The sequence below is a fragment of the Typopeltis vanoorti genome, chromosome 7, assembly GCF_054136105.1.
Source record: "Typopeltis vanoorti isolate ZY-2024b chromosome 7, IOZ_Tvanoo_1.0, whole genome shotgun sequence".
In the NCBI taxonomy this organism is placed as follows: Eukaryota; Metazoa; Arthropoda; class Arachnida; order Uropygi; family Thelyphonidae; genus Typopeltis; species Typopeltis vanoorti.
In genome coordinates, this window is record NC_143555.1 from 12507670 (window position 1) to 12532583 (window position 24914).

Here is a 24914-nt window from a genome sequence, read left to right on the forward strand (position 1 = left end):
ATAATAACCAGTCAATGTCCTGAGCAGAAATCCAACAGGTATTTGCCATTATTATTGGCTTTGTTTTTTTCTCCAAAATTTCCCAAAATATTTTTGTATGTCTGACAATCATTTCCTACTCTGCTATTTAGATCCCCAACAAGAACCAACTTTTCATTTTTCATTGTGTCCGTTGCTTTTTCTAAAGCATCAAAAAATTCCACCACTTCTACCTTAGTAGAACCTTCTGTGGGACCATAGACACAAATAAGTCTCATTGTCCAATTCCCCATTCTGATATTTGCCCACATCACTCTACTTGAGACTGCCTGCCATTCAAGAAGATAACCTCTTATTTTGTGTTGAAGATTATGGCTACTCCCTCTTTTCCTTGATTGTCATTGCCTGAATATAACATTTTGTATTTATTGCTCAGAAAGATCTCACCAGTTTTTGTCTTTTTTGTTTCAGTCACTCCTTTTATTTCGATCTGGTACTTATCTAATTCCTCAGCTAGCTCCATTTCTTTGCCATTCAGGCTTCTTATGTTGATAGTACCGATCTTTAACTCTGGTGATGTTGATTTGGGGTTTGTTTTCAGATTTGTTCCAGTAGCTGACTTTTCGCTGTTCGCCCTTGTTCCCTTGCGAAAACAATGGGGGCCTTGTTTAACTGGGCGACGCCACAGCCAGCATGAAATTTTGTCATGTTGTACCATCATTTTCTATATTGGTTTAAACCAATAAGAATACAATTTGGTCGGCTAAATCCCAAATTGCCAGCCAATCCTAATTAGTTCAGTATCCAGGTAGATACCCAACAGGGTGCACCACGAGAAGGTGAGGATTGGACATTAGGTCAGAAGGCTGGTCGGTTCTCTGCATTCCTTTAAAGGCTATGTGGAGGTCTCCTCTCAGTTATACAGCTTATTACATTAAATTTTAAAATAATAATTAAAATGCAGGGAGGAGGAATGCACTATACCTTGCATTTCGATGAGACTGCCAAATCTTGGCAATCAAGAGGCTGTCATTCCAATTTAAATTTTGCTTGTGTAGCAGTGCCTCACCACTCCCTTTAAATAACTGCTCAAACCTAAACCTGCACCAAAATAAAAGGAGAGTACTGGAACATAGAATATCATGGTCAGTGTCTGCTCCATACTGTGCAAGGCCAGATTTTTCAGTATACCACTCGGTTTAAGACTGGTATACTGAAATGTAAATAGTCTTTATGAAATGTAAATGCCAGAAACTGTAAATACCAGTCTTTTTAAGACTGGTATTCTTCTAGTCGTTTTTCAACAAAAAATCCTGCTTGTCCAAAATACGAGCAGAGGCACTCATACCGGACAGGGAGAGAGAGAAAAAGAGAGTGGGGTGGGGGGGTCCTGTTTATCTTTTGTGGATAGTAACCAAGAAGAAGTTTTGTTCATAGAGAAAAATGCAGGGACTAAATTGTATCTTTTTAAGATTTTAACAATTGTCTCAGAAGTGCCTGCAATATATGGGATAGGGACTTGCCATAGAGGTTCAGGTTTTTTTTGTTGTTGTTGTTGATGGGCTTGTATGAATCCAAGATGAGGTGAAACTATTTTGTAATTGGGAATTTGAGAAGATAAATGTGCTCTGCTTAGCAAAGATTTGAATGTGCCTATTTTTTTAGATGGATGATGTGCTAAATCTTGCTGTGTGTGTGTGTGTGTGTGTGTGTGGCAGCCCATAAAGGTAGGTTTAAAGTGAATAGATGTTTGGAATCTTGATGTAGCAAGATTCAGAGTACAGGAAAGGCTCAAATGTCCAGGAAGGACAATTTCCCAATCTTTTCTTTTTTCCATGGTGAAATGGATGTAGGCTGTTGATTTTGGTTAAAAAGGTAAGTAGAGATTCTTCTGAGTCTGGCCAGATGGCAGATGCATCATCTACATATCAAACCTAAAAGGAAGAAGGTTGGAGTTGCATTGAAGAGAACAGGGATTCTTCAAGGTGCTCTAAGTAGAAATTAGCAAGTCCAGGTGGGAAAGCCCTTTGTCACCTAGACTTACTAATTTCTACTTAGAGCATCTTCAAGAATCCCTGTTCTACAATTTGTTTGTAGAAAGAATTGGTTCCTGTGGATAAAATAGACTGAGTGCATGACAAAGTTGAACAGTGCAACTATGACTGGAGGGAATTCCTCTGATACCAGATGGAGAGTGTCAGCCAGAGGTACACTAGTAAATAAGGACTGGACATCAAAACTAATCATGATGTCTTGAGGTAAAATCAGGTGTGCGAAAAGGATGCACATCATCTCCACTGTTGACACCATTCAGGATACAGTTGAAAACATTCTGTATCCTGAATGGTGAACAAGTAAAACATTTCAGCTATTTAGGCACAATTTTAGTGGCAATGATAAATTAAATATGGAAATAGACAACAGAATTTGTAAAGCTGGTATGGTAGGAAGTCAGCTGAATACATTTATATGGAATAAGAAAGAAATTCGTCAAAACACTAAATTAGCTGTATAGAAGACTGTGTTCAAACTAATTTTAACTTGTGGATCTGAGAGCTGAGTTAGAAAATAAAACACTTGAGCCAAAGACTAGACCACAGATATGAGATTCCTGAGAAAGATTAGGGGTGTGAACAAATGGCACCAATGGCAATGTAATATTAAAAATGAGGATACTAGGAAAAAACTTGCCATTTTTAGAATTCAGGAATATGTTAGTCTTTGCCAGGTTAGCAGGTAAAAGACCCAGAGGAAGACCAAGATGTAGATGAATTGATGCAGTAAAAAGCATCTTAAATGGCAGAAATATAAGATTGATAATATTGGAATCTTGACAGATAACAGATTAATTTGGAGAAAAACTAATGATTGGAAGTTAGTAATGCTAACTTTTTCATGTAGTACTATCATAATTATCCTATACACCCACTCCCTGTGGGTATATATCAGGAATTTGATGATCATGAGGTCTGTAGGCTGAAGGGTTAGGTTTTTATTTTTGTCAAAAAATCTGATGAATTCTTCACAAAAGCTTGTGCAAGCTCCTGTATTGGCCATACACCAAACCTTTGTGAAGAATTCATCAGATTTTGTTAGTTTTATAGATTTTTGGAAATCTATAAAAATGTAGAATTCTACCAAAATGTGTCTTCTATTGTTTAATATTGTCTTCATCCCCAATGATCACTTTACTGAGTAACGAATTAAGTTTGTTAAGTTGGCTGTTGGTAGGGTTCTTGGAAATCTCCTGGTAATTAGACTGATCTTGTAACAGAAGAGAAATCTTTCTGTTGTACTCTGGTGTGTCCATGGTAACTACAGCTTTAACCTTGTCTGCTTTCAATATGGTGAGATGGTTATTATGTCTCAAGGATTCTAGAGTCCTGATTTTAGCTAGAGAAGTATGTGAAAGAATGATAAGTTATGAGTAGTACTGAGAAGACTGCAGGGTTTATCTCCAATGAACAGATGCTCGTGCTTTGAACAAACAAGATGTTCTGTTGAAAAACGACTACAAGAATACTAATCTTGTATTAACATCAATAAACCTGAAAAATCTGGCCTTGCTCAGCATGGAGTGGACACTGACCATGCCTACAGTCATTTTATATCAGTGCATTTAGGTTTGAGCAGTTATTTAAAGAGTGTACTGAGGCATTTCTACAACATGCAAATAGGAATGATCTCTCTCTCTAATGCCAAGATTTGGGAGCGTTTCATCCTCCTAAATGGCAAGCAACTTCTAATTTTTTTTTTTTTTAATTTAATCTACTATGATGCTGTGTCATTTCATTATCTAATGAAATTTTATTTCAAATCACTTAATTTTAAATCTTATTTTATTGTAACCACCCACTAGGTGGAATCTGTCACATGGTTCAGCTCTTAAATAGGTGATGTGTAGTTCTCATTTGGCAAACATTTAAAATGACCCTAATTCTCATAGAAAGCATTAACAAGCATTTAAAATGACTGTGTTTGCATTTTTCATAAAAATGGAGAAAAACGAGTTTTGTGCAGTGATAAAACACTTTTATTTGAAGAAGTGGACAGCCGTGCAAATCAAAGCTGAGTAAGACTATTTATTGTTGGATAAATGAGTTTAAACATGGTCACAAGTCCATCGAAGATGAAGCGCACTCTGGACACCCGACTGAGGTCACTACGTAGGAAATGATAGACAAAATCCATAGTATCATTATGAAAGACAGACGATGAAAACGTGAGATTGCTGAGATTGTAGGCATCTCAACTGAATGGATGTATAACATCCTGCATGAAAAATTGCATATAAAAAGCTGCGTGCATGATTGGTGCTGTGATTGTTGACTGTTGATCAAAAACGCATGCAAAAAGACATTTCATCGCAGTGTTTGACGATATTTAATCGCAATTTGCAGGATTTTTTGTGATTCATGACTGTACGCAAAACTTGAATCCACCACCACACACCTGAGTTCAAGCAGCAGTCAAAACAGTGGATAATGGCCGGTGAAAGAGCACCAAAAAAAGCGAAGACTTTTGTCAGCTGGGAAGGTGATGGCCACTGGTTTTTGGGATTCCCAAGGAATTATCATGATAGGCTATTTGGAAAAGGGTGAGACAATAACAGGAGTCTATTATGCATCATTGTTGGACTGTTTAAAAGAAGAACTGAAGAAAAAATGGCCAAGATTGGCACACAAAAATGTGCTCTTTCATCAAAACAATGCACCGTCCCACACATTGGCAGTCACAATTGCAAAAATTAAGGTTCAAACTGGTTCCACATCCACCGTATTCTCCGGACTTGGCCCCATGTGACTACTTCTTGTTTCCAAATTTAAAAATTTGGCTAGGTGAAAAAAAATTTTCTTTGAACAAGCATGTCATCAAGGCTGTCAATGACTATTTTGCACAATTTGACAAATCCTACTTTTTAGATGGCATGAAAAAACTGGAAATTCGCTGGACCAAATGTGTATACCTCAATGGACACTATGTTGAGCAATAAAGGTGATTTTTCCAAAAAAAATGTGTTTAACTTATTTTTTTACCAAACTTTTCAAACAAACTTCGTAAACAATGTTCTCTTCAACATCCTCAAATACGGTGAAGATAACCTAGTAAAGTCCAATGCCATAAAAACTCAGGCCTGCCTTATTATTATTAACACCAAATAAAATATAAACCTCCATGGAATCAAAAGACTCATCGCAGGAGATACACACAAAGCCCATCATTCTATGCTTTAAATTCATTCAATGTGTCTGCATTCATCACAATGCCAAACAATGAATTCCACTCACCAACCACTCTCCATGAAAAGAACCTGCTCCTTATGTCCCTGCTCACACCCTCCTTATACAGCTTAAACACCCAGAGATGTCCCCTTGTTTTAACTGCTTCTCCCATTCTACAAAAAAATTCTTCCACATTAACACAGTAACAATTCTTTACCAACTTAAATAACTCAACAATATTCCCAATTTTCTTTCTATTCAATGCCTTGCAAACTGCATTGGCTCAATCTATCTTCATATACTACTCTTTAGGATGTAGTATCTCCCCTAGACCCTTTCCAGTCATTGCCATGAAAACCAGGGGAACAAATATGTGCATAATAATACATACAAGGCCTGATAAAGGCCTTATACAATGGGAAAAAAAAAATCTTTATTTCTGCATGTTAAGGTTGTCTGCATCACTGCCATAACCTGATGTGATGTCTTCACAACTTGTGCAATGTGACCTCTGAATTTCAGATTCTTGTCCACCACCACTACAAGATCTCTCGTCTCCTCAACTTCCTCACTAAGTGTATACTGTAAATCCCATTGTGGCCTACTAAACCCTAGATCCTTAACTTTACAACAGTGAACCGACAGTTCCATACTGTTACACAATTATACAATCTATTCAAGTCCTCCTATAAGGCCACAACATCTGCTTGATTTCTTATCACCCTTCCCAGTTTTGCATCATTTGCAAACAGTTGCATATCACCAGTTAAACCCATCACTGATATCATTAATATAAAAATTAAATAACAATGTTCCCAAAAGAGATCCTTGTGGCATACTAGTGACTTTCCTTTTCCAGGATACTGCATTCCCATACAGAGTCAGTTGCCTATCCAACTAATTAATCTATCATCCAATCCCATCAAACTTCAGTTCAGTTATAAACTTCTGGTCTTGCAAAAGCCTTTGCAAAATCTAAGTATACAACTGTATATGCATCTCCCTTGCCCAATACATTTCTCACTTGTTATAATGCATAAGCAAGTTGGAAAAACAAGCAGGAAGGATACCACTGTTATCAACCCATTTTATATCCTATCTCTTAACCTCTCCAATACCTTAACTACAACCTCAGATACACAGATCAGTCTATAATTTGTAGCCTTAGCATTATGACCACTTTTATGAAGTGAAACAATTTTATCTTCCTTCCACATCTTCGGGATTTGGGCTTTTGCAAAATTCTTGTTAAACACGTAGGCCAAGGCTGATGCTATCTCCTTGGAGCATCCCCCTTAAGATATGTGGCAATGTCATCAAGTCCTATTGCAATATTAACATCTAGCTTACTTAACTCCTTATGTACCTCTTGTTCGCTCACCAGTAAGTCTTCTCTCATTTCATTTTCTACACTTCTTCGCACTACACATTTTCACACTGAGGACAAAACACACTAATGAACTGCCTACTGAATAACTCAATCCTTGACTGTGTCCTTGGCAGCAGTTACCAATCTCCCACTTTCATCCAATAACATCATCTTACCATAATCATTCTTCTTTCTACTTGCCAGGCATCAAAAAAAATCAAAAGAATTTTTTTCTTGGAGCGATTTGATAATTTCTGCTCATACTGCACTTTTATTGTCCTTACCAACTTGAGCCACTCTCCTGACCTGTTCATTATATGTCATGCAACTGCTTATTATCATTATTCATCTTGTACTGCTTCCAAATTGACTTCTTTCAGATTTCATGCTTATTCCCCTCATTCATCCATTTTACACCTACCCTATTCAGTCTTTTGACCTTTGAAATACATCCATATATTGATGTCATCATATATTTCTTTGTCAGTTCACAAGTGGCATTGATGTCCTTTCCATTCAACTGCTCATTCCATCTTATAGTTCCTAGCTGTCCCCTAAGCTTCTCATAATCCATAGCCTTGTACTTCCACATATATTCTTTCCTCGCAGAAGTCTTCATATGGCTTGACACACCTCATGATCACTCCAACCAACTGGAGGGGGAAGTGTGAAACCCCACTCACAATTACATCTAGTGATGAAATGATCGGATCTACAACTCTCAATCTTCATGTGCCCTCCTTTACATACTGCATAAGATAGTTCTCTCAAGAACTTGAAATTTATTTTACTTATTCCAAATGTCGATTATTCTCTCTCTCTTCATTCCAATCCATACTGCCATGATTAAATCATCTATAATACTCACCCTTTCCTTGTTCACCAATCAAAGTCACTTATACATTTCTTTATCACCTTCCTCCCCATTCCCTGATGTATAGCAACATTCAACTAAATATCTCTTCCTATCAACCTCCACCTCACACCATACTACATTAAAACCACTGCCATTATTTCCCTCTTTCATATCTACCTTATGTGGACATAATTCCTCTGCTATCATCAGCATCTCTTCCTCTCCCTTCTTGTCCTTTCTATCCGCATGATAAAACACTATGTCCTTCTATTTATGTCACGATACCATCTTCATTCAATCATGTTTCATTTATTCCAACTATTTTTTTGGTAAATAAGTTCAATCAGTGAAACAATTTCATCTCCCTCATTTCTGATACTCCTGTCATCTGTAAATAAACCCAGCAGTTCAATTTTGTTGTCTATAACCAGTGCCAACCAATTTCACCTGGGCTCCCCACTCACAGTTTCCCTGTTCCTCTAGCATTCCTATTCTCAGATGAAAAGCCAAACGGCTATTTTTTTCCTGGTGAGGTTGATATAAGTTAAGGGGATAAAAATCCCTTATTGTTTTTCAGCCAGTAAGCGAAACTAAGATCAAAAACTACGATCTGTAACGTTTCATGCCGACGAACTGTCAGCGTATCCAAGCGTAAGTGACCACTTGTTAGTGCCACACCACGGCAACTCATTGCAAAGGTGGAGCAAGATCCCTCAGTTGCCGTGGTGTGGCACTACCAAGTGGTCACTTACGCTTGGATACGCTGACAGTTCGTCGGCATGAAACGTTACAGATCGTAGTTTTTGATCTTAGTTTCGCTTACTGGCTGAAAAACAATAAGGGATTTTTATCCCCTTAACTTATATCAACCTTGCCAGAAAAAAATAGCCTTTTGGCTTTTCATCTTAGTTATACTATATACTATGCTATAATATAATATAGTGACACACCTTTCGGTCAATCGTATAGCAAAAGTATGTAAGTTTTCTTCACTTAAACTCTGATATTCTAGGTCTAGCTACTCACTGATGAGACCTCAAAAAAGGTTGAAACCGGTCTGGGTAGTGACCTCTCCTCATAATGTAAAACAGTACTACATCTCTTAAGAGCTGTGTGTTTTACATTATGAGAAAATATCAAGAACAGTGAGGGATCTTGCTCCACCTTTGAAACGAGTTGCCATGGTGTGGCACTACCAAGTGGTCACTTACGCTTGGATACGCTGACAGTTCGTCGGCATGAAACGTTACAGATCGTAGTTTCGCTTACTGGCTGAAAAACAATAAGGGATTTTTATCCCCTTAACTTATATTCCTATTCTCACTTCATCTCTCATATTACTACTATTTCCACTGCCAAGCACTTCAGTCTTTGTTTCCACTCTCCTGATCTTTTACTTCACCTCCCAATTCTTATCTCTTGTTTGTATCACACACACACACTGCACTTCCATTTAGCAATAGTTTTTCCAATGGACTGGAGAACCATTCACTCCAAAGCCATAAAAATGCAATCCATCACTTCAGTATTCTCCCTCCATTCTTCCTTTAAGTACATATTACCTTCTTTCATATTATCCGAAAGAAAGAGCCTACCTCACTCCCTCTTACTTTCTATAATGTTTCACTTTCCTTTCAAGATCAGCATTCTCTTCTTGGGTTGACTATCACTAACATATTACATACATTCCTTCCTCAGCCTCTAAAGAGCTTGCCATTCTTTTTTGTTCAAAACGCTACTTCTCTTCCTCTCAACTCAGATCTGACCAACCTTGGAATATTGTTTGCACATCTGTGGTGGTGCACTCAAGATCTTCCTAAGAATTCTTGATGATATTCAGAAGACGGCAATTTGCTTAGCAGATAGCCCTTCCCTCACAAACTTCCTTCAATCACTTTCCCATAGGCAATCTGTTTCTGCACTGTGCTTTTTTTTTTTTTTTTTTTGGATAAGTACTTTCGTGGGCACTACTCTTCCAAACTGACTGCTGTCATTTCTCCATTGTCTTCTCACCACATAAGAACTTGAGCAGCCACTTGCCAAACCATACTCTCTCTCTCTCTCTCTCTCTCTCTCTCTCTCCAACTCCAAACATAACAAACTGATCATCTTACTTGAATCCATCCATCTCTAATCTTTGAAACAGTCTTCTCCATACTGTTTTTCCCACCAAGTACAACCTCCAGCTCTTAAAAACAATATCGATAGGTTACCTCTTTCTCCTTAATCACTTGCCCACATATGATCCTGTAGTGTTACAGGTCCTGTAACCTTTCATATAGGGCAGTCATCATAAAAATAAGTATAAAGGCTTATAATCATCTTCACTGAAAATAAATTTCCTCACTTTCTAATGCACGAACCAAAAATAAATGCAAGTAGTGCTGGAGGAACTAAAAATTGTGGAAATTCAAGCTTAATTATTGTTATTTAGGCATCTCTATGGAGTCCTAGGAATCATCACAGGGAAGTCCCAAAATCCTATAACATATCTGCTTATGCTTCATATACAAATGTTCTATAGAAATGGAATCAATTAATAATACTCTTTTACAAAAAATTTCAGGATTAAGAGTTTAGTTTCTCATCTATAGTTTATGGCATAATCTCTCTTAACCCACCACACATTACTATTTCCCACCGCATGTTAGGCACACTGCTTGCCAGTTATCTTAAGACTACAAGATTTTAGGTTTTGAAAAAAGGTCATTTGACTACATATGGTATGAGTTTTGATGAACGTCCTGAATGAAAGATACTGAAATATCCTAATCAACATATACATGTTAGTCAACATATATTACCAACGGATTGTCAGAGAGTATGGAAAGGAGATACTTGCTCACATTTGATTTCAAGTGAGTTTGAAGCCATCTGGTGTGAGGTGGAATCTAACAAGATCAATTACATAGTAGGGTATTTTACAGACCTGGTGGATCAGTTGCTAGTGATGAAGAAATACATCGCCAAATAGAAAAGATGAGCACAAAAGATTAATCATAATTGGAGATTTTAATTATCCAAATATTGATTGGACAACAGTAGAATATCATGAGAAGAATGAAACTGAATTTAATGAGCTGTTGTGGGACAACTTATTCAAACAGCATGTGACAAAAATAACTCAAAATCAAAGAGTGTTAGATCTGATCACAGTGTCAGAGGGCGTTTCAGTTAAAGATGTAACTATTCTGCTCCAGTTGGTGACAGTGATCATTCGGTACTAACTTGGGAAGTGACTAAGTTTATGAATGTTCCATTTAGAAAAGGTTACATGCTGAGCTACAAAACAGGAAATTATGACCAACAGAGGAGTTTACTGAGCTCAATGGAATGGGATTGGTTGCTGGATGGAAAGAATATCGATAGTGCATGAGAAGCATTTAAACAATACTTAAATGATATGATATCAGACCAATGAGTTCGAAGAATAAATAGGGTAGGAGTCAAACAGATGTGTAATCTTATTAAACAAGAGATTTGTAAGAAAAGGATGATGTGGAAGGAATACCGTGTGCATAAAGATGATTCCATTATGAAAATTATAAGCAGCAGGCTAGAATAATTACAACTGTTGTATGGAAAGCAAGTCTGCACATGAAAAGAAATTGGCTCTGCATGCTAAAGACAACCCACAAGAATTCTATCAATAAGCTGCAAGTTAAAGAAAGAATGAATATGAAAGAATAACTTTTCTAAATGCATATGGTGTGAGGGTAACAGATGCAGAAGAGGTTCAACTAATGCGTGTCCATTTTGTTAAAATGCTATCAACCTGGTGTACACAATATTGAGTTCACTGCTACTTCTTCAATGGATGAAGAAACTCAGGTGTATGAGAATGAGGTATTAGAACTGTTGCACAAACTCAATAAGAATACAGCAATAGGGACTGATGTGATATCAACAAGTTTACTAAAAGATTGTTCAGCTGAACTGGCTATTCCATTGACCAGGCTGTTTAATATGAGTCTCAGAACAGGGAAGATTCCACAGGAATGGAAAGAATGTATGGTAATTCCATTGCACAAGGGTGGTGTAAAGATCGATGTATCCAACTATAGACCAATTAGTATCTGGAGTAGTGGTGAAGATTTTGGAAAAATTGGTTAAGGCTTGCATTCAGAAATGGGTTGACAGTGAATCTCTACTTTGCAATGAGCAACATTGGTTTACTAAGGGAAGGTCATGTTTTAGCTCACATTCTATCACGATGTTACCATTGAACTAGACAAGGGGAATGGATACACCATGATACTTTTGGATTTTTGCTAAGGCTTTTGACAGAATACAGCATAGTAAACTGTTGCATAAATTGGAGAATAAGGGTTTGGATTACAGAATATTAGCATGGATAAGAGGATGGCTGACTGACATATCAAAGAGTGGTATACGGGGGATGCGAGTCTGTAATATTTAAGGTAACCAGTGGTGCAAGGATCAGTGATTGGTGCACTGTTATTCAATCTATACATTAATGATATTGGGAAAGATTTGACAAGCAACATACAGCTATTTGCTGATGCAAAGATAGGTAGGATAATCAGGAATGCTGCTAATATGCAGTATTTGCAGAATGATTTGAATAGGCGGGAACTGTGGGCATAGAGAAAATGGATGTCATTCAGTGTCAGTAAATGTAAAGGCATTCACTTTGGCATTATTAGATATCCAATGTCATATTATATTAGTGAGATTATGCCAGAAGAAATTTATAAGGCTAGGGATCTTGGAGTGTTAGTAGATCAGAAGTTGAAGTTCAGTGGCCATGTAGCAAAGATTGCAAATACAACTCAAAAGATAATTGCAATGCTAAAACGAACATTCACATGTAAAGATAAAGATGTCAATTTGCCTCTTTACACGGCCTTGATGAGCTGTCACTTGGACTATTGTGCGCAAGCCTAGTCTCCTGGTTTCCAATGTTATTCTGATATAGTGGAGAGAGTGCAAAGGAGAATGTTAAAAATTATATCAAAATTGTGGAATACTGATTATGAAGTCAGATTGAGAGAATTTGTAGACTGCAGACACTAGCAAATAGAAGAAAGAGGGGTGATATGATCGAGACTTACATAAAAAAAGGATCACATGGGATTTCAGCTGATGGAATTTTCCGATTTTTGGAAGATGGGGAAAGGACAAGAGGGCATCCTTGGAAACTAAGAATGAATGCCGCTAAGAAGGGATTGAGGGCTGGATTTTTCTCTCATAGGTGGTGCGTGATTGAAATGGATTGCCATTGGATGATATGAGTGCAAGTAGTGTGAATGAATTCAAGGATAAGTATGATAGCTGGTGCATGTAGTATATGGCCTCCCTCAATGAGTCCCTTTCTCCCTGGAGGTCTCTCTTAATAATAATAATGTCTGTGTAGTATTTCTTAAAAAACATAAAAGGAAGAAGTGTTCCAGAGAACAGCATTAAAAGGAATAAAAGAGCAGGAAGAGAAACTTGTACCATAAGCTTAGAGTTGAATGGTGAGGAGGGGGTTCAATAGCAGCTGCACATTAGCAATGGTAGTTGATAAAATATCTTATTAATAGAAAATTACACTACATCTGAGAAAGATTCTGAATAATGTGCTAACTTTACTTTTTTAACTTTCATTAAACTATCAATCTTTATATATTTGAGGAAAGTGTGGGATGACACTATTCTCATAAACAATATCAATTTGCTGAATTAACCACCTTAACCACCGGCCATTATGGATCAAATATGCATCCTCATAAGCTTCGTATCCATCATATATTTCAATGTAATATCAATGCTATTACAATTTTAATATGCACTTCGCATCGATGATAACCTTGACGTCTACAGAGGCCTTGGCCGGTAGCGTGGTTAAGGAATAAAGAGTTTCTTGGAAATTACATCTTTACATAACTTTCAGAGTATTAAACTCTCAGGCTAATGTTGTCATTATGCACTAATGAAGTCTCAATTCAATGACTATTTTTCAACTTTAAGAAACTATAACAGGACACATCTGAAAACAAACCCCAACTCAACATTACCATCGGTACTATCAATGTAAGAAGCCTGAATGGCAAAGAAATGGAGCTAGCTGAGGAATTAAATAAGTACCAGATCGACATAATAGGGGTGACTGAAACAATAAAGACCAAAACTGGTGAGATCTTTCTGAGCAATAAATACAAAATGTTATATTCAGGCAATGACAATCAAGGAAAAGAAGGAGTAGCCATAGTATTCAACACAAAATACGAGGCTAATCTTCTTGAATGGCAGTCAGTCTCAAGTAGAGTAATGTGGGTAAATATGAGAATGGGGGAACTAGACAATGAGACTTATTTGTGCCTATGGTCCCACAGAAGGTTCTACTAAGGTAGAAGTGGAGGAATTTTTTGAGGATTTAGAAAAAACAACTGACACAATGAAAAAGGAAAAGTTGGTCCTTGTTAGGGATCTAAATAGCAGAGTAGGAAATGATTGTCAGACATACAAAAATATTTTGGGAAAATTTGGACAAAAGAGCAAAGCTAATAATAATGGCAAATATCTGTTGGATTTCTGCTCAGGACATACTGGTTATTACTAACACTATGTTCCAACATAAAAATATGCACAAATTCACATGGAGAGAAGAGGCTAGGAATAAGAAAAGTCTCATTGACTATGTTATTGTTGATAGTGAAGTTTTCTCCCTGGTGCAGGAGACCAGAGTGTACAGAGGATTTGAAATTAGAAGTGATCACTATTTAGTCTTGAGCAATAGAAAATTGAATTTCATATTGAAAAGAATAACATGTAAAAAAGTTTTAAAGCAAATAAAATTTGAGCAGCTCTCAGATGTGAACTGTAGACTAAAATACGCAAAGATTATTGAAGATAAAAAAGAGTTTGAGTACAGGAATCAAACCTTGGAGATTCAGTGGCAAACTCTGAAGAAAACATTGATTGATTCTGCCAGAGAGGCATGTGGTGAGAGTGTCTGCAGGGATAAAAAAATCAGAACTCCCTTGTGGACACAAGAAGTTAAAGAGGCAGTGAAGGAAAAGAAGAAAGCATATCAAAAGTTCCTGTCAAATAAGTCAGCTTGTGCTCTTAGAGAATATAGAGACAAATGAAAGAATGCTAAACACCTGTGTAAAACTAGCTAAACAAAAGTCATGGGAGGACTTTGGCAAGAATATAGAAAATAAATATCAAGAAGGTGGTAAAATATTCTGGAGGTTGTTGAAGAAGCTTAGGAATGGAGGAAAGAGTGCTGTAAAAGGAGTTAGAGATGATAAAGGTGACTTGAAAACTGGAGAAAAAGATATCCTTGAAGTATGGAGTAATTACTTTGAAAAACTGCTAAATGAAACAAGCAGTGATGACAGCACAGTGGTAAAAAACACTGACCAGGCATGCAGGCAGAATATATATCCATACTTGAAGTAGAAAAAGCCATCAAAGGCTTGAAATGTGGAAAGGCAGCCGGAGTAGATGATATTCGACCAGAAATGCTGAAGTATGGTGGTATAAGAGTCTTACAGTGGCTGCACTGCAAAGTTCAGAAAGCCTGGACAGAGGGACGAATTCCCAATGATTGGAGCAGAGCTCTCATAGTACCCATATATAAAAAGGGAAATAAAACTGAATGTGAGAATTACAGAGGTATTTCCCTACTGAGTGTTCCTGGCAAGATCTATGCAAGTATACTTGAGAAACGGTTGAGAAGAATTGTGGAAGAAAAGCTTGGTGAAGCACAAGCTGGATTCAGGCCAAACAGAGGCTGTCAGGATCAGATCTTCACTTTATGACAAATAGTCGAGAAAGCATGGGAATATAACAAAGATCTGTATTTAAGTTTTGTCGATTTGGAAAAGGCATATGATAAGGTGCCAAGAGAGAAGCTATTCAATATGCTGCAGTCATATGGTGTCAATGGGGCATGATATCAAGCAATACTTAGTCTTTATTTGAGTTATAAGTCGGCAGTTAGAATTGAAGGATGTACAGGAAGATGGTTTAATGTTAAATCTGGTGTGAGACAAGGATGTACATTATCCCCATCTCTTATTCATTATCTATATGGATCACATTATGAAGGAAAGTGGTATTAAACATGATATCAAAATTGGAGATATTAATGTCGGCTCTTTGCTTTATGCAGATGTTATACTTCTAAATAAATCCGCCACAAGTCTGCAAGATTTTCTGACTAAATTGAATAGCTGTTGTAATAGATATGGTATGAAGGTCAGCAATAAAAAGACAAAGACAATGAAAATAGGCAGAATCATTGAAAATGTCAACTGTGTTGTGAATGGAGAACCTGTGGAACAAGTAAAACATTTCAGCTACTTAGGCACGATTTTTAGTGAAGATGGTAAATTAAATATAGAAATAGACAACAGAATCAGCAAAGCTGGTATGGTGGGAAGTCAATTGAATAAATTCATATGGAATAAGAGAGAAATTAGTCAGAACAATAAATTAGCTGTATACAAGACAGTGTTCAAACCAGTTTTAACTTATGGATCTGAGAGCTGGGTCAGAAGTAAAACACTTCACCAAAGACTAGAGACTGCAGATATGAGAGTCCTGAGAAAGATTATAGGCGTGAACAGATGGCATCAATGGCAGTTTCATATTAAAAGTGAGGATATTAGGAAAGAACTTGACATTGTTAGCATCCAGGAATGTTTTAGCAGAGCTAATCTTAGGTGGTATGGTCACCTAAACAGAATGGGCAAGGAAAGATTAGCAAAACAAATGTTCTCTGCCAGGTTGGCAGCAAAACGACCCAGAGGAAGACCAAGATATAGGTGGATTGATACGGTACAAAGTGCTTTAGATGATAGAAATATAAGATCTGATAATGTTGGAGTCTTGACAAGTAACAGACTGATTTGGAGGAAAATTGTAGATAGTTAGTAATGATATAATTTTTTCATGTAGTACTATCATATCCTGTACACCCCTTGTGGGTACATGGCAGGAATTTGATGATGAACAGGACACATTAGGAAAAAAAGAGAATATTTTCCTTAATCTTCGTAAATTATTATTCAGTAAACCTAATTAAAATTCATACCAAGAAAAAAAGTTCTTGCTTGAAGGAAAAAATACATAATGGCTGACAGGCACTGACAGTTAGCAAGTAACGTATGATAACTTCATTGATAAATGTACAGTAATCTGATCACAGTGCGAAGACAATGTGCTAATCTGATAACTGAATGGTCAAATAAATGATGTACAATTACATGGTGCACTACTAGAAATCAATTGACGCATGGGTCAATTATATGAAAAATCATTGTTTTGAAGGTTGGATAATGCTACTTGGGTGATATTCAAGAATTATCTAGTAGAAGCAATTGTTGGAAGTTTTCCCACTTGGTTATACTATAAATTAAAGATGCCAAGAAATTATATTCTTGGTTTAATCCTTTATCCAAGTGTAAGCAATCAAAGGTTACACCTGAAGTAACTTCAGGACTGGACAACTCACATATAGATGCTAATGACTTCACATGACTTGCCTTAGTATCCCATAATGCAAAGCACATCCTTACAGACATGTGTAATGCTCTGCATTATGGGAAGAGGCACTATGATTATGTGTAATGACCAGAGGGACTAAAAAATACACTAAGGGACTAAAAGTGAAAGAATCAAAGGTGTTGAAGAGGCTAGATGTTAAATATGGTTTGTTGGGTTGGATGATAATCACAATGTATTTTAGGATGTGTGTGTGTGTGTGTGTAAGAGTTGACTACGTCCTTGATGCAGTTATTTTAAGAAGTCTTGGAATACAAAGTACCAAAGTAATAGAACAATAAAATGGTTTCATTGACACAAAGTGATCCAAAACAAAGATTTCCAATTATAGACCAATCCTACATCTCCAAGTAAGGTACTGAAAAGACTGGTAAAGGAACAGAATACAGACAAAACATATTCACAGACATGATATCTCTATGGCAGCTAGCATGGACCTGTAATAGGAAGGTCCTGCTTTAACAATCAATTCTGCATTTTAGTGAAACAATGAGAAATGTTTTAAAAAAGGGAGACTCAGATACAGTTACTTTTGGACTCTAAAAATATTCTGACAGATTACTGCACAAGAGGCTGGTGTACAAGCTCATGGAGATTAGGATGGATGAAATGTTATCCATAAGATATCAATAAGCTGTTCATAGAAAGGGTAGGAGAGGAAGAGTAATTCCAGAAAGGAGTGCCACAGAGTTCTGCAACTGGACAGCAGAGCCTGTCTGGGCTTATATCAACTGACAAGGAGTATTCAGTTATTTGTTGATGATGCAAAGTTGGCGAGAAGAAAAATAAGGGGTGATGCCAACTGTTTACTCTTCGGTGATATTTAAATAAACTTTCAGTCTGGAGAGATGACAGAGTGCTGCTTGAATATCAGTAAGCAAAGATTTTTGAACTGGATGTAAACAGATGGTTAACCAAGACATGAAAGTCGAAGGACACCTTGCAAAGACCTACACAGTGCATTGCTGTCATCATAAATAATAAGAAGAATGACAAATACTGATAAAGAGATGGTTGCACCACTGTACAAAGCCTTGATCACACCATACTGTAAAAATAATCATAATTTAAATTATGAATCTTTTTACAATTCTTTCTCTATTCTAATATATCACTAGTTTTGGTTTCATAACACTTATATAGGCACTTGCGATGTGCCTGTTATTGATATTATTATTGTCAAAATGAAATGTAAAGCATTTGAAAATTTATTATTATTACATGACACCTCCAGGGAGTCCAAATCATCGAGGGAGGGTGCCGACTCCACAACTCTCAATCCAACAATGAACCGCCCTACTTTCATCATTTACACCAACGCCATTTACCGCCGACCACCACCACTGGTATTTTCACAGACAATCACAAATATCCATGTCCATGACGGGGTTCGAACCCACAGCCTTTTGGCTGGAGAGCGGATACGCTAACCACTCGGCCAGCCAGGCCAAAGTGATAAACTTACTAGATTTCGATAGTTTGTAATAATTTTGATGTTCTTTATTGTAATATAAAATTGTTCAGTGTTGAGATATTTATTGTGTTTTTTTTTTTTAGACATTCTGTTTGCGCTAATGAGAACATGTCAACCATTATATGTAACTTCTTGCTTGCCATTTACATGGAGTGTGCATGCTTGCTGAGGAGTTTGATGGGCGGTTGACAACTGACAAAGAGAGAAGTCAGTATCAGATTAACGAGGAAAATAAGTAGAGGGCTAATGGAAATTTGAGAATGGAAACTGGAGAATTTTGTTCTTAGGAAGTTAAGTTTTACATGACAGTCGGGAGAATATTAATAGAAAATTCTGAAAAGGAATAGTGGAACTGTGAGTCTTTAAACTGGAGGAGTTGAGACTATCAACATATATTTAGTAAATAAAAGATATTGCAGTCGACGTTCTAATTGAATGTTCAAGGAAACGCTAAATGGAAAGTTTCATCTGCTGTCTTAAGGACACCCGATTACTACAGAAAAAGCAATTGGTGAAATTTGAAACTGTAAAGTGGCTTATCATGAAGAGTTCAACTTAGATATGTTGTTTATGAAGTAGTACAAGAAACTTCTTTCTCTGGTACAAAAATTAGTCAATTGTGTGACAAACAGAACTACAAGAAGTAAGAATATTTATACTTCAGTGAGACAGGAGGAATAATAAATTTAGTTTAATCCTTTATCCAAGTGTAAGCAAACAAGATTTGTGCCTTAAGTATCTTCAGGACTGAGGCAACTCGTAGTAAAGGTGGACCAAGCTCTCAACACTCCTTGTCTTAGTATCTCCCATAATGCAAAGCACATCTCCTTGCAGACATGTATAATGCTATGCATTAAGGGAAGGGCAGACAGGTTTCGATCTTTATTGAGGTCTCACAGCATTATACATGTCTGCAAGGAGATGTGCTTTGCATTATGGGAGATACTAAGACAAGGAGTGTTTTTAGCTTAGTCCATCTTTACTACGAGTTGTCTCAGTCCTGAAGATACTTCAGGCGCAAACTTTGTTTGCTTACACTTGGATAAAGGATTGAACTAAATTTATTATAGTCTAACCAAGTGGAAAATAAACTTCCAACAGGAGGAATAACATTGTATACTACATAAGGGAGATAAAGGATCTCATGGAAAAGAAGAAGAAAATTTTATATTTTTTGGAAAGGGCCTAACAAAGAAACTGATTCTGATAAACATTTTGTTGTGAAAACAAGGTGTTTAAGTCTGGTAGACGTGTGATTAAGTATATATCAAACAATCCAATAATAGAATGAGTCACAGAATGAATGATTTTAATATTTTTGGATGAGAAAATCTCTGAAGTCTAGATTTATTTTAGAAGACTTTGGATCCACTTAATTTTGTAGTTATCTATGTAATTTTATTTAAATGTGTATAATGTTTTAGTTTCATTAAATATATATATTTTTTTATTTGGTCTGGAGTCAGTGATTTTCCGGATTCTAACTGAAGGTGAGTGTGGCAGCAGCAACGTCTTTTTCTTCTCATATTCATATACATACAACACATACAGTTAACAGCAAATATAGTAACTGGCAATAGATAATGTGATTTAGACAATGGATATGTAGCTGATAGTAGTTCATGAAGTGTTGTGTAGTGGACTCCACAGGTGTCATATTATAATAATTATAATAATATAATTCTGCCTGTGTAAGGAGGTGCAAGCTAAGGCAACATCCACTAAACTCTACAAATATAAACTGCAGATTTCAGTGGATAGGGTGAAAAAAAAGTGATATGATAGCAATATGAGGGGACTATACAGGGAGTGAGGGAGAAGGAAAAGAGAACAAATACTAGATTTTTTACATGGAGAGTGATGATTATGTGGAATCAACTACCAGCGTGTTGTGAATGCTATGAGTAGCAATAAGCACAAGGTCCAACATAACAGATATGCTACTGATTGAGTGGGACCTCCCAAGCTAAGCCTGTTGATACCATGGAGGTATGATGATAACAATAATATTATTGAACAATGAGTGGTTTAAGCTCTACCAGGAAGACAACCAATGTCTTCAATAAAGCCAACCTTAAATGTCAACTTACAGTCAGCCCGCTACTGCTAACTCACAGAAAAATCTATGATCACAGAAATAGTTTATCGAGAATAGTTTGCTACAGAGAAATTCTTTTAACCACATATTATTGAACAATGAGTGGTTCAAGCTCTACTAGGAAGACTACCAATCTCTTCAACGAAACCAACCTTAAATGTTCACTTACAGTCAGCCCTCTACAGCTAACTCAAAGAAAAATCTATGATCAGAGAAATAGTTTGTCGAGAGTAGTTTGCTACAGAGAAATTCTTTTAACCACGTTTTGTCTATGGAACTTTAGACAGGACTTTGATTGTTTGTTACCACAGTGTTTGCTACAGTGTGGTCTACTGTACTAAATTCTGATATTTATCTCAATATTTCAAAATTGGATCCATGATGAATGCTTCACCATGGATCCAGATCAACAAAAAATAGCAACATTATCAATTTTATGAATAAGGTAAAACTATTTCAACTCATTTCTATGGTTCCACATGAGACCATCAGTATTGAGTATGGGAATTATTACTATACTTATAAATAACGAAAAACTTATCTTTTTCTTCTCTTCTACTGCAGAATACATTCGACTCTGACCTCTCGGTGAGAATAAACCAAAAATAACACAATATACACAACTCCAAAAGTAACACCACTGAAGGACATTTGTATCGCTGAAAAAATGTAGCACAATTTGTGATAAAAGCCACACATATACACTGATTAAAAACACTTTTTCTTTAGCAGAGGTCAAATCTACAGCCACGTTCTTCTGTTACTTCTCAATTTTGATCACATTTCCAACAAAAAAATTATGTTAATAAACACAACTAGCATAAATTTTGATTATGAATTTATTATGTAAAGCAACTGATCTATCAGAGTGAATTAATTTTCTATTAATATATAAACACACACACACACAAATGTTTATATGCTTCAGATTAACTGAACCAGACAAAATAAAAAAGCTGGCAAATTCTAACTACAACTATAAATTGAATGATGCATTTTATTGCACAGGATTGTGTAATACAATAGTGAAGTGATCAAATAACAGACCATTTTTTTAATGATATAGTCATTAACATTCATATAAACTGGAAAAAAATAAAAAAAATATGTATCGACTGACCTGTAGAAAATAAGGATATTTAAGAATGATAGAACCAGAATAATAACTGTAACAATCAACTTGAATTGTTCATATTCATCTTTATACCTGAATCTGTAAATAATAACAAAAACAGTTTCAGAATACTTTGCCCAAACCATGAAATCAACAATTTAAACATATAAATGAATAAATTGTAATAGTTTTCTGATGAATAATATTACTAATTTAGTGCTTATTAAGACTAACTGGTATAAATTTTTACAAGCCAGATATTTTATTATCATCACAGGATATCCATGGAGTTAACGAACTGATCACGGAAGGTGATCTACTCCAGATCTAAAGTCTCTCACACAACATAAAATCATTCACTATCTGCATACTGCTTTCTCTCTCTCTCTCAGACAATGAAGGATTGTGGTGAATGTATTTCATGCACTCACAATCAATACAAAAAAATTACTTCTGAATCTCTTGAAATGACATATAATTGATTACGCTGGTTGCTTTCTCTCTCTTTTGGAAAATTTCCCACTTATCTATTTGTTAAGCACCTCTCAATGAACTTTGTGTCTTGATATCATGCTATCACATCTTATCTCACAGACTTAGAGGATCAAATTTCCAATCTGCCTCCAGAGCTCACATTCCAATGTATAACGGACTCTTTTTGTAGCAAACATCATTCGAATAAACTTCCTCACTATAACAAACTATTAAGGCCTCATTGGCAGGTCTCCATAAATACAACTTAAACCTACTAGCCCCAAACAAATTTTACTCACACAGGATATCGGTCTACTTCATGTAAATATTGTCACATGTGATGGTTTAAAAAAAACTGAATATTATGATGACAAAACAAAGTAATATATTCTTTAATTCTCACTAAATGCCCCAGGGTTCTGTTCTTGGGCACCTGCTGTTTAACATGTTTGTAAATGATATATCATGTAAACTGACTGGGGGATCTTCAGTTATTTGCTGATGATGCAAAGTTGAGAAGAATTATAAGTAGCACTGCTGATGCTGAATCCCTTCAGGAAGATTTGAATAGACTTTTTTACTTAGACAAAAGAGTGGGGTTCTGGTTTTAATATCAATAAGTGCAAGGTGTTGTATTTTGGAGTGCAGAAATATAAGGCTGTGTACTATATTAATGATGTTATACTGTGGGAAGGAGATGAGATTAGAGAGTTGGGAGTGATGGTTGACAGAAGACTGAAGTTTAAAGGGCATATTGCTAGTGTTGTAAAGGTTGTATAATATAATAATATACTGTATAATAAGGCACTGGACAGACCACACTTGGACAACTGTGCTCAGATCTAGTCACCTGGTTTTCCATGTAATGTAGAAACATTAGAGAGGGTCCAGAGACAAGTGACTAAGAGAATATCAGGAGCTTGGAATGCTGGCTATGGAGAGAGATTGAAGAAATGTGGATTGCAGAGTTCGGTGAATAGGAGGAAGACAGGTGATATGATAAAGACAGTTAAGTTAGTGAGAGGATTTTATCAGATTAATCCAGAATGGATTATAAAAAGAATAGAAAGTAAGAGAGGAAGAACCAGAGGTCATTCCTGGAAGTTATGTAAAAGTGTGGTGAAGAGGGATGCGAGGAGTAGATTTTTTACATGGAGAATTGTCAGTAAATGACTGCATTACCAGAATGTGTTGTTAATGCAAGGAGTGTTAAGGATTTCAAGATTCTATATGATAAATAATGTTGTCAATTGAATGAACCTCCCACAATGAGTCTGTTGACTCCATGGAGGGAGTAATAATAATTATTATTATTATACAGAAATATGCTTTCCTTTAATGTGGGTTCAAAATGTATATCACAACATAGATATTAAACCATCTTCACAACTTATCACAACTCAGTGTTTTCTTTCATTTATTGCTCATAATGAAGGGTAAATGTATGTAAACTATCCAGCATCATCAAATTCCTGATATGTACCCTCAAAGGATGTACAGGATATGATATTACTGCATGAAAAACTTTCACGTTACTAACTTCCTATCTACAATTTTCCTCCAAATCAATGTGTTACCTGTCAAGACTCCAGCATTGTCAGACCTTATATTTCTTCTAAGGCACTTTTTACTGTATCAATCCACCTATATATTGGTCTTCCTCTGGGTCTTTTTCCTGCCAACATGGCAAAGAACACTTGTTTCGCTAAACTTGAAGAGTAGTGAAGATGTTGTGGCCTTACAAGAAAACTTGAATAAAGTGAGTGATTGGACACGGAAATGGAGATGCGAGTTCAATGTTGCAAAATGTAAGGTTTAAAAATTTGGAAAACAAAGATGGGATGCAGAATTTATGCTTGGTAAGGATATATTGTTGGAGATGGAAGAAATAAGAGATCTAGGGGTGATAGTGGATAAGGATCTGAAATTCAGGGGACACAGCCAAAATTGTGAAGACAACACAAAGGCTTCTGGGAATAATGCAGAGGACATTGACGTGTAGAAGTAGGGAGATTCTTGTTCTGTTGTATAAGGCTTTGATTAGGTCACACATGGACTATTGCACCCAGATTTGGTCACCTGGTTTCCAAAAGGATGAAGAGATGTTGGAAAGGTTCCGAAGGTGATTGACTAAGGTAGTTTCTGACCTCTGGAATGTCGAGAATGAGGAATGATTGAGAAGATGCAATTTGCAGAGTCTCGTGGACAGGAGGAAGAGGGGAGATATGATAGAGACCTACAAGTTATTAAGGAGTTGTTATAGGATCAATGGTGGAGAGGTTCTACAGAAAATAGTGGAAGGATCGGGGGGAGAACCAGAGGTCATCCCTGGAAACTGTATAAAGAGAGTGTGAGTAGAGGAGTGAAAGGCAGGGTTTTTTTTTGTACAGAGTTGTGAATGATTGGAATGACTTGCCTGAGAGTCTGGTGTCTGCAAGGAGTTTGAATGTGTTCAAGGCATGGTATGATGAGCTGTGTGTGTGATAAAAGGACCAGCTAGATGTGTCTTTGACTCAATGAGGTCTTCGGGTAGTAATAATAATAAACTTCCCATCCCATTCTGTTTAAGTGACCATACCACTTGAGATTAGCTCTACTAACACATTCCTAGATGCTAACAATATCAAGTTCTTTCCTTCTCGTTTTTAATATGATATTACTATTCATTTCACCTGTTCAGGCATCTAATCTTTCTCAGGACTCTTGCATTTGTGGTCTTCTCCAGTCTTCCATCAAGAGTTTTATTTCTAACCCAGCTCTCAGATCGATAAGTTAAAACTGGTTTGAACACTGTCTTGTATACAGCCTA

At 36.4% G+C, this 24914-nt stretch overlaps 1 protein-coding gene across 1 annotated transcript in view; it reads right to left on the reverse strand.

Moving 5' to 3' along the window:
• Positions 1–24914, reverse strand: part of LOC150104487 (transmembrane protein 120 homolog) — a 281398-nt gene that overhangs the window by 185705 nt on the left and 70779 nt on the right. Inside the window, exon 5 of the mRNA XM_090395665.1 lies at positions 21638–21730. Coding sequence (XP_090251791.1) covers positions 21638–21730 — 93 coding nt within the window. The remainder of the gene's footprint in view (positions 1–21637; positions 21731–24914) is intronic.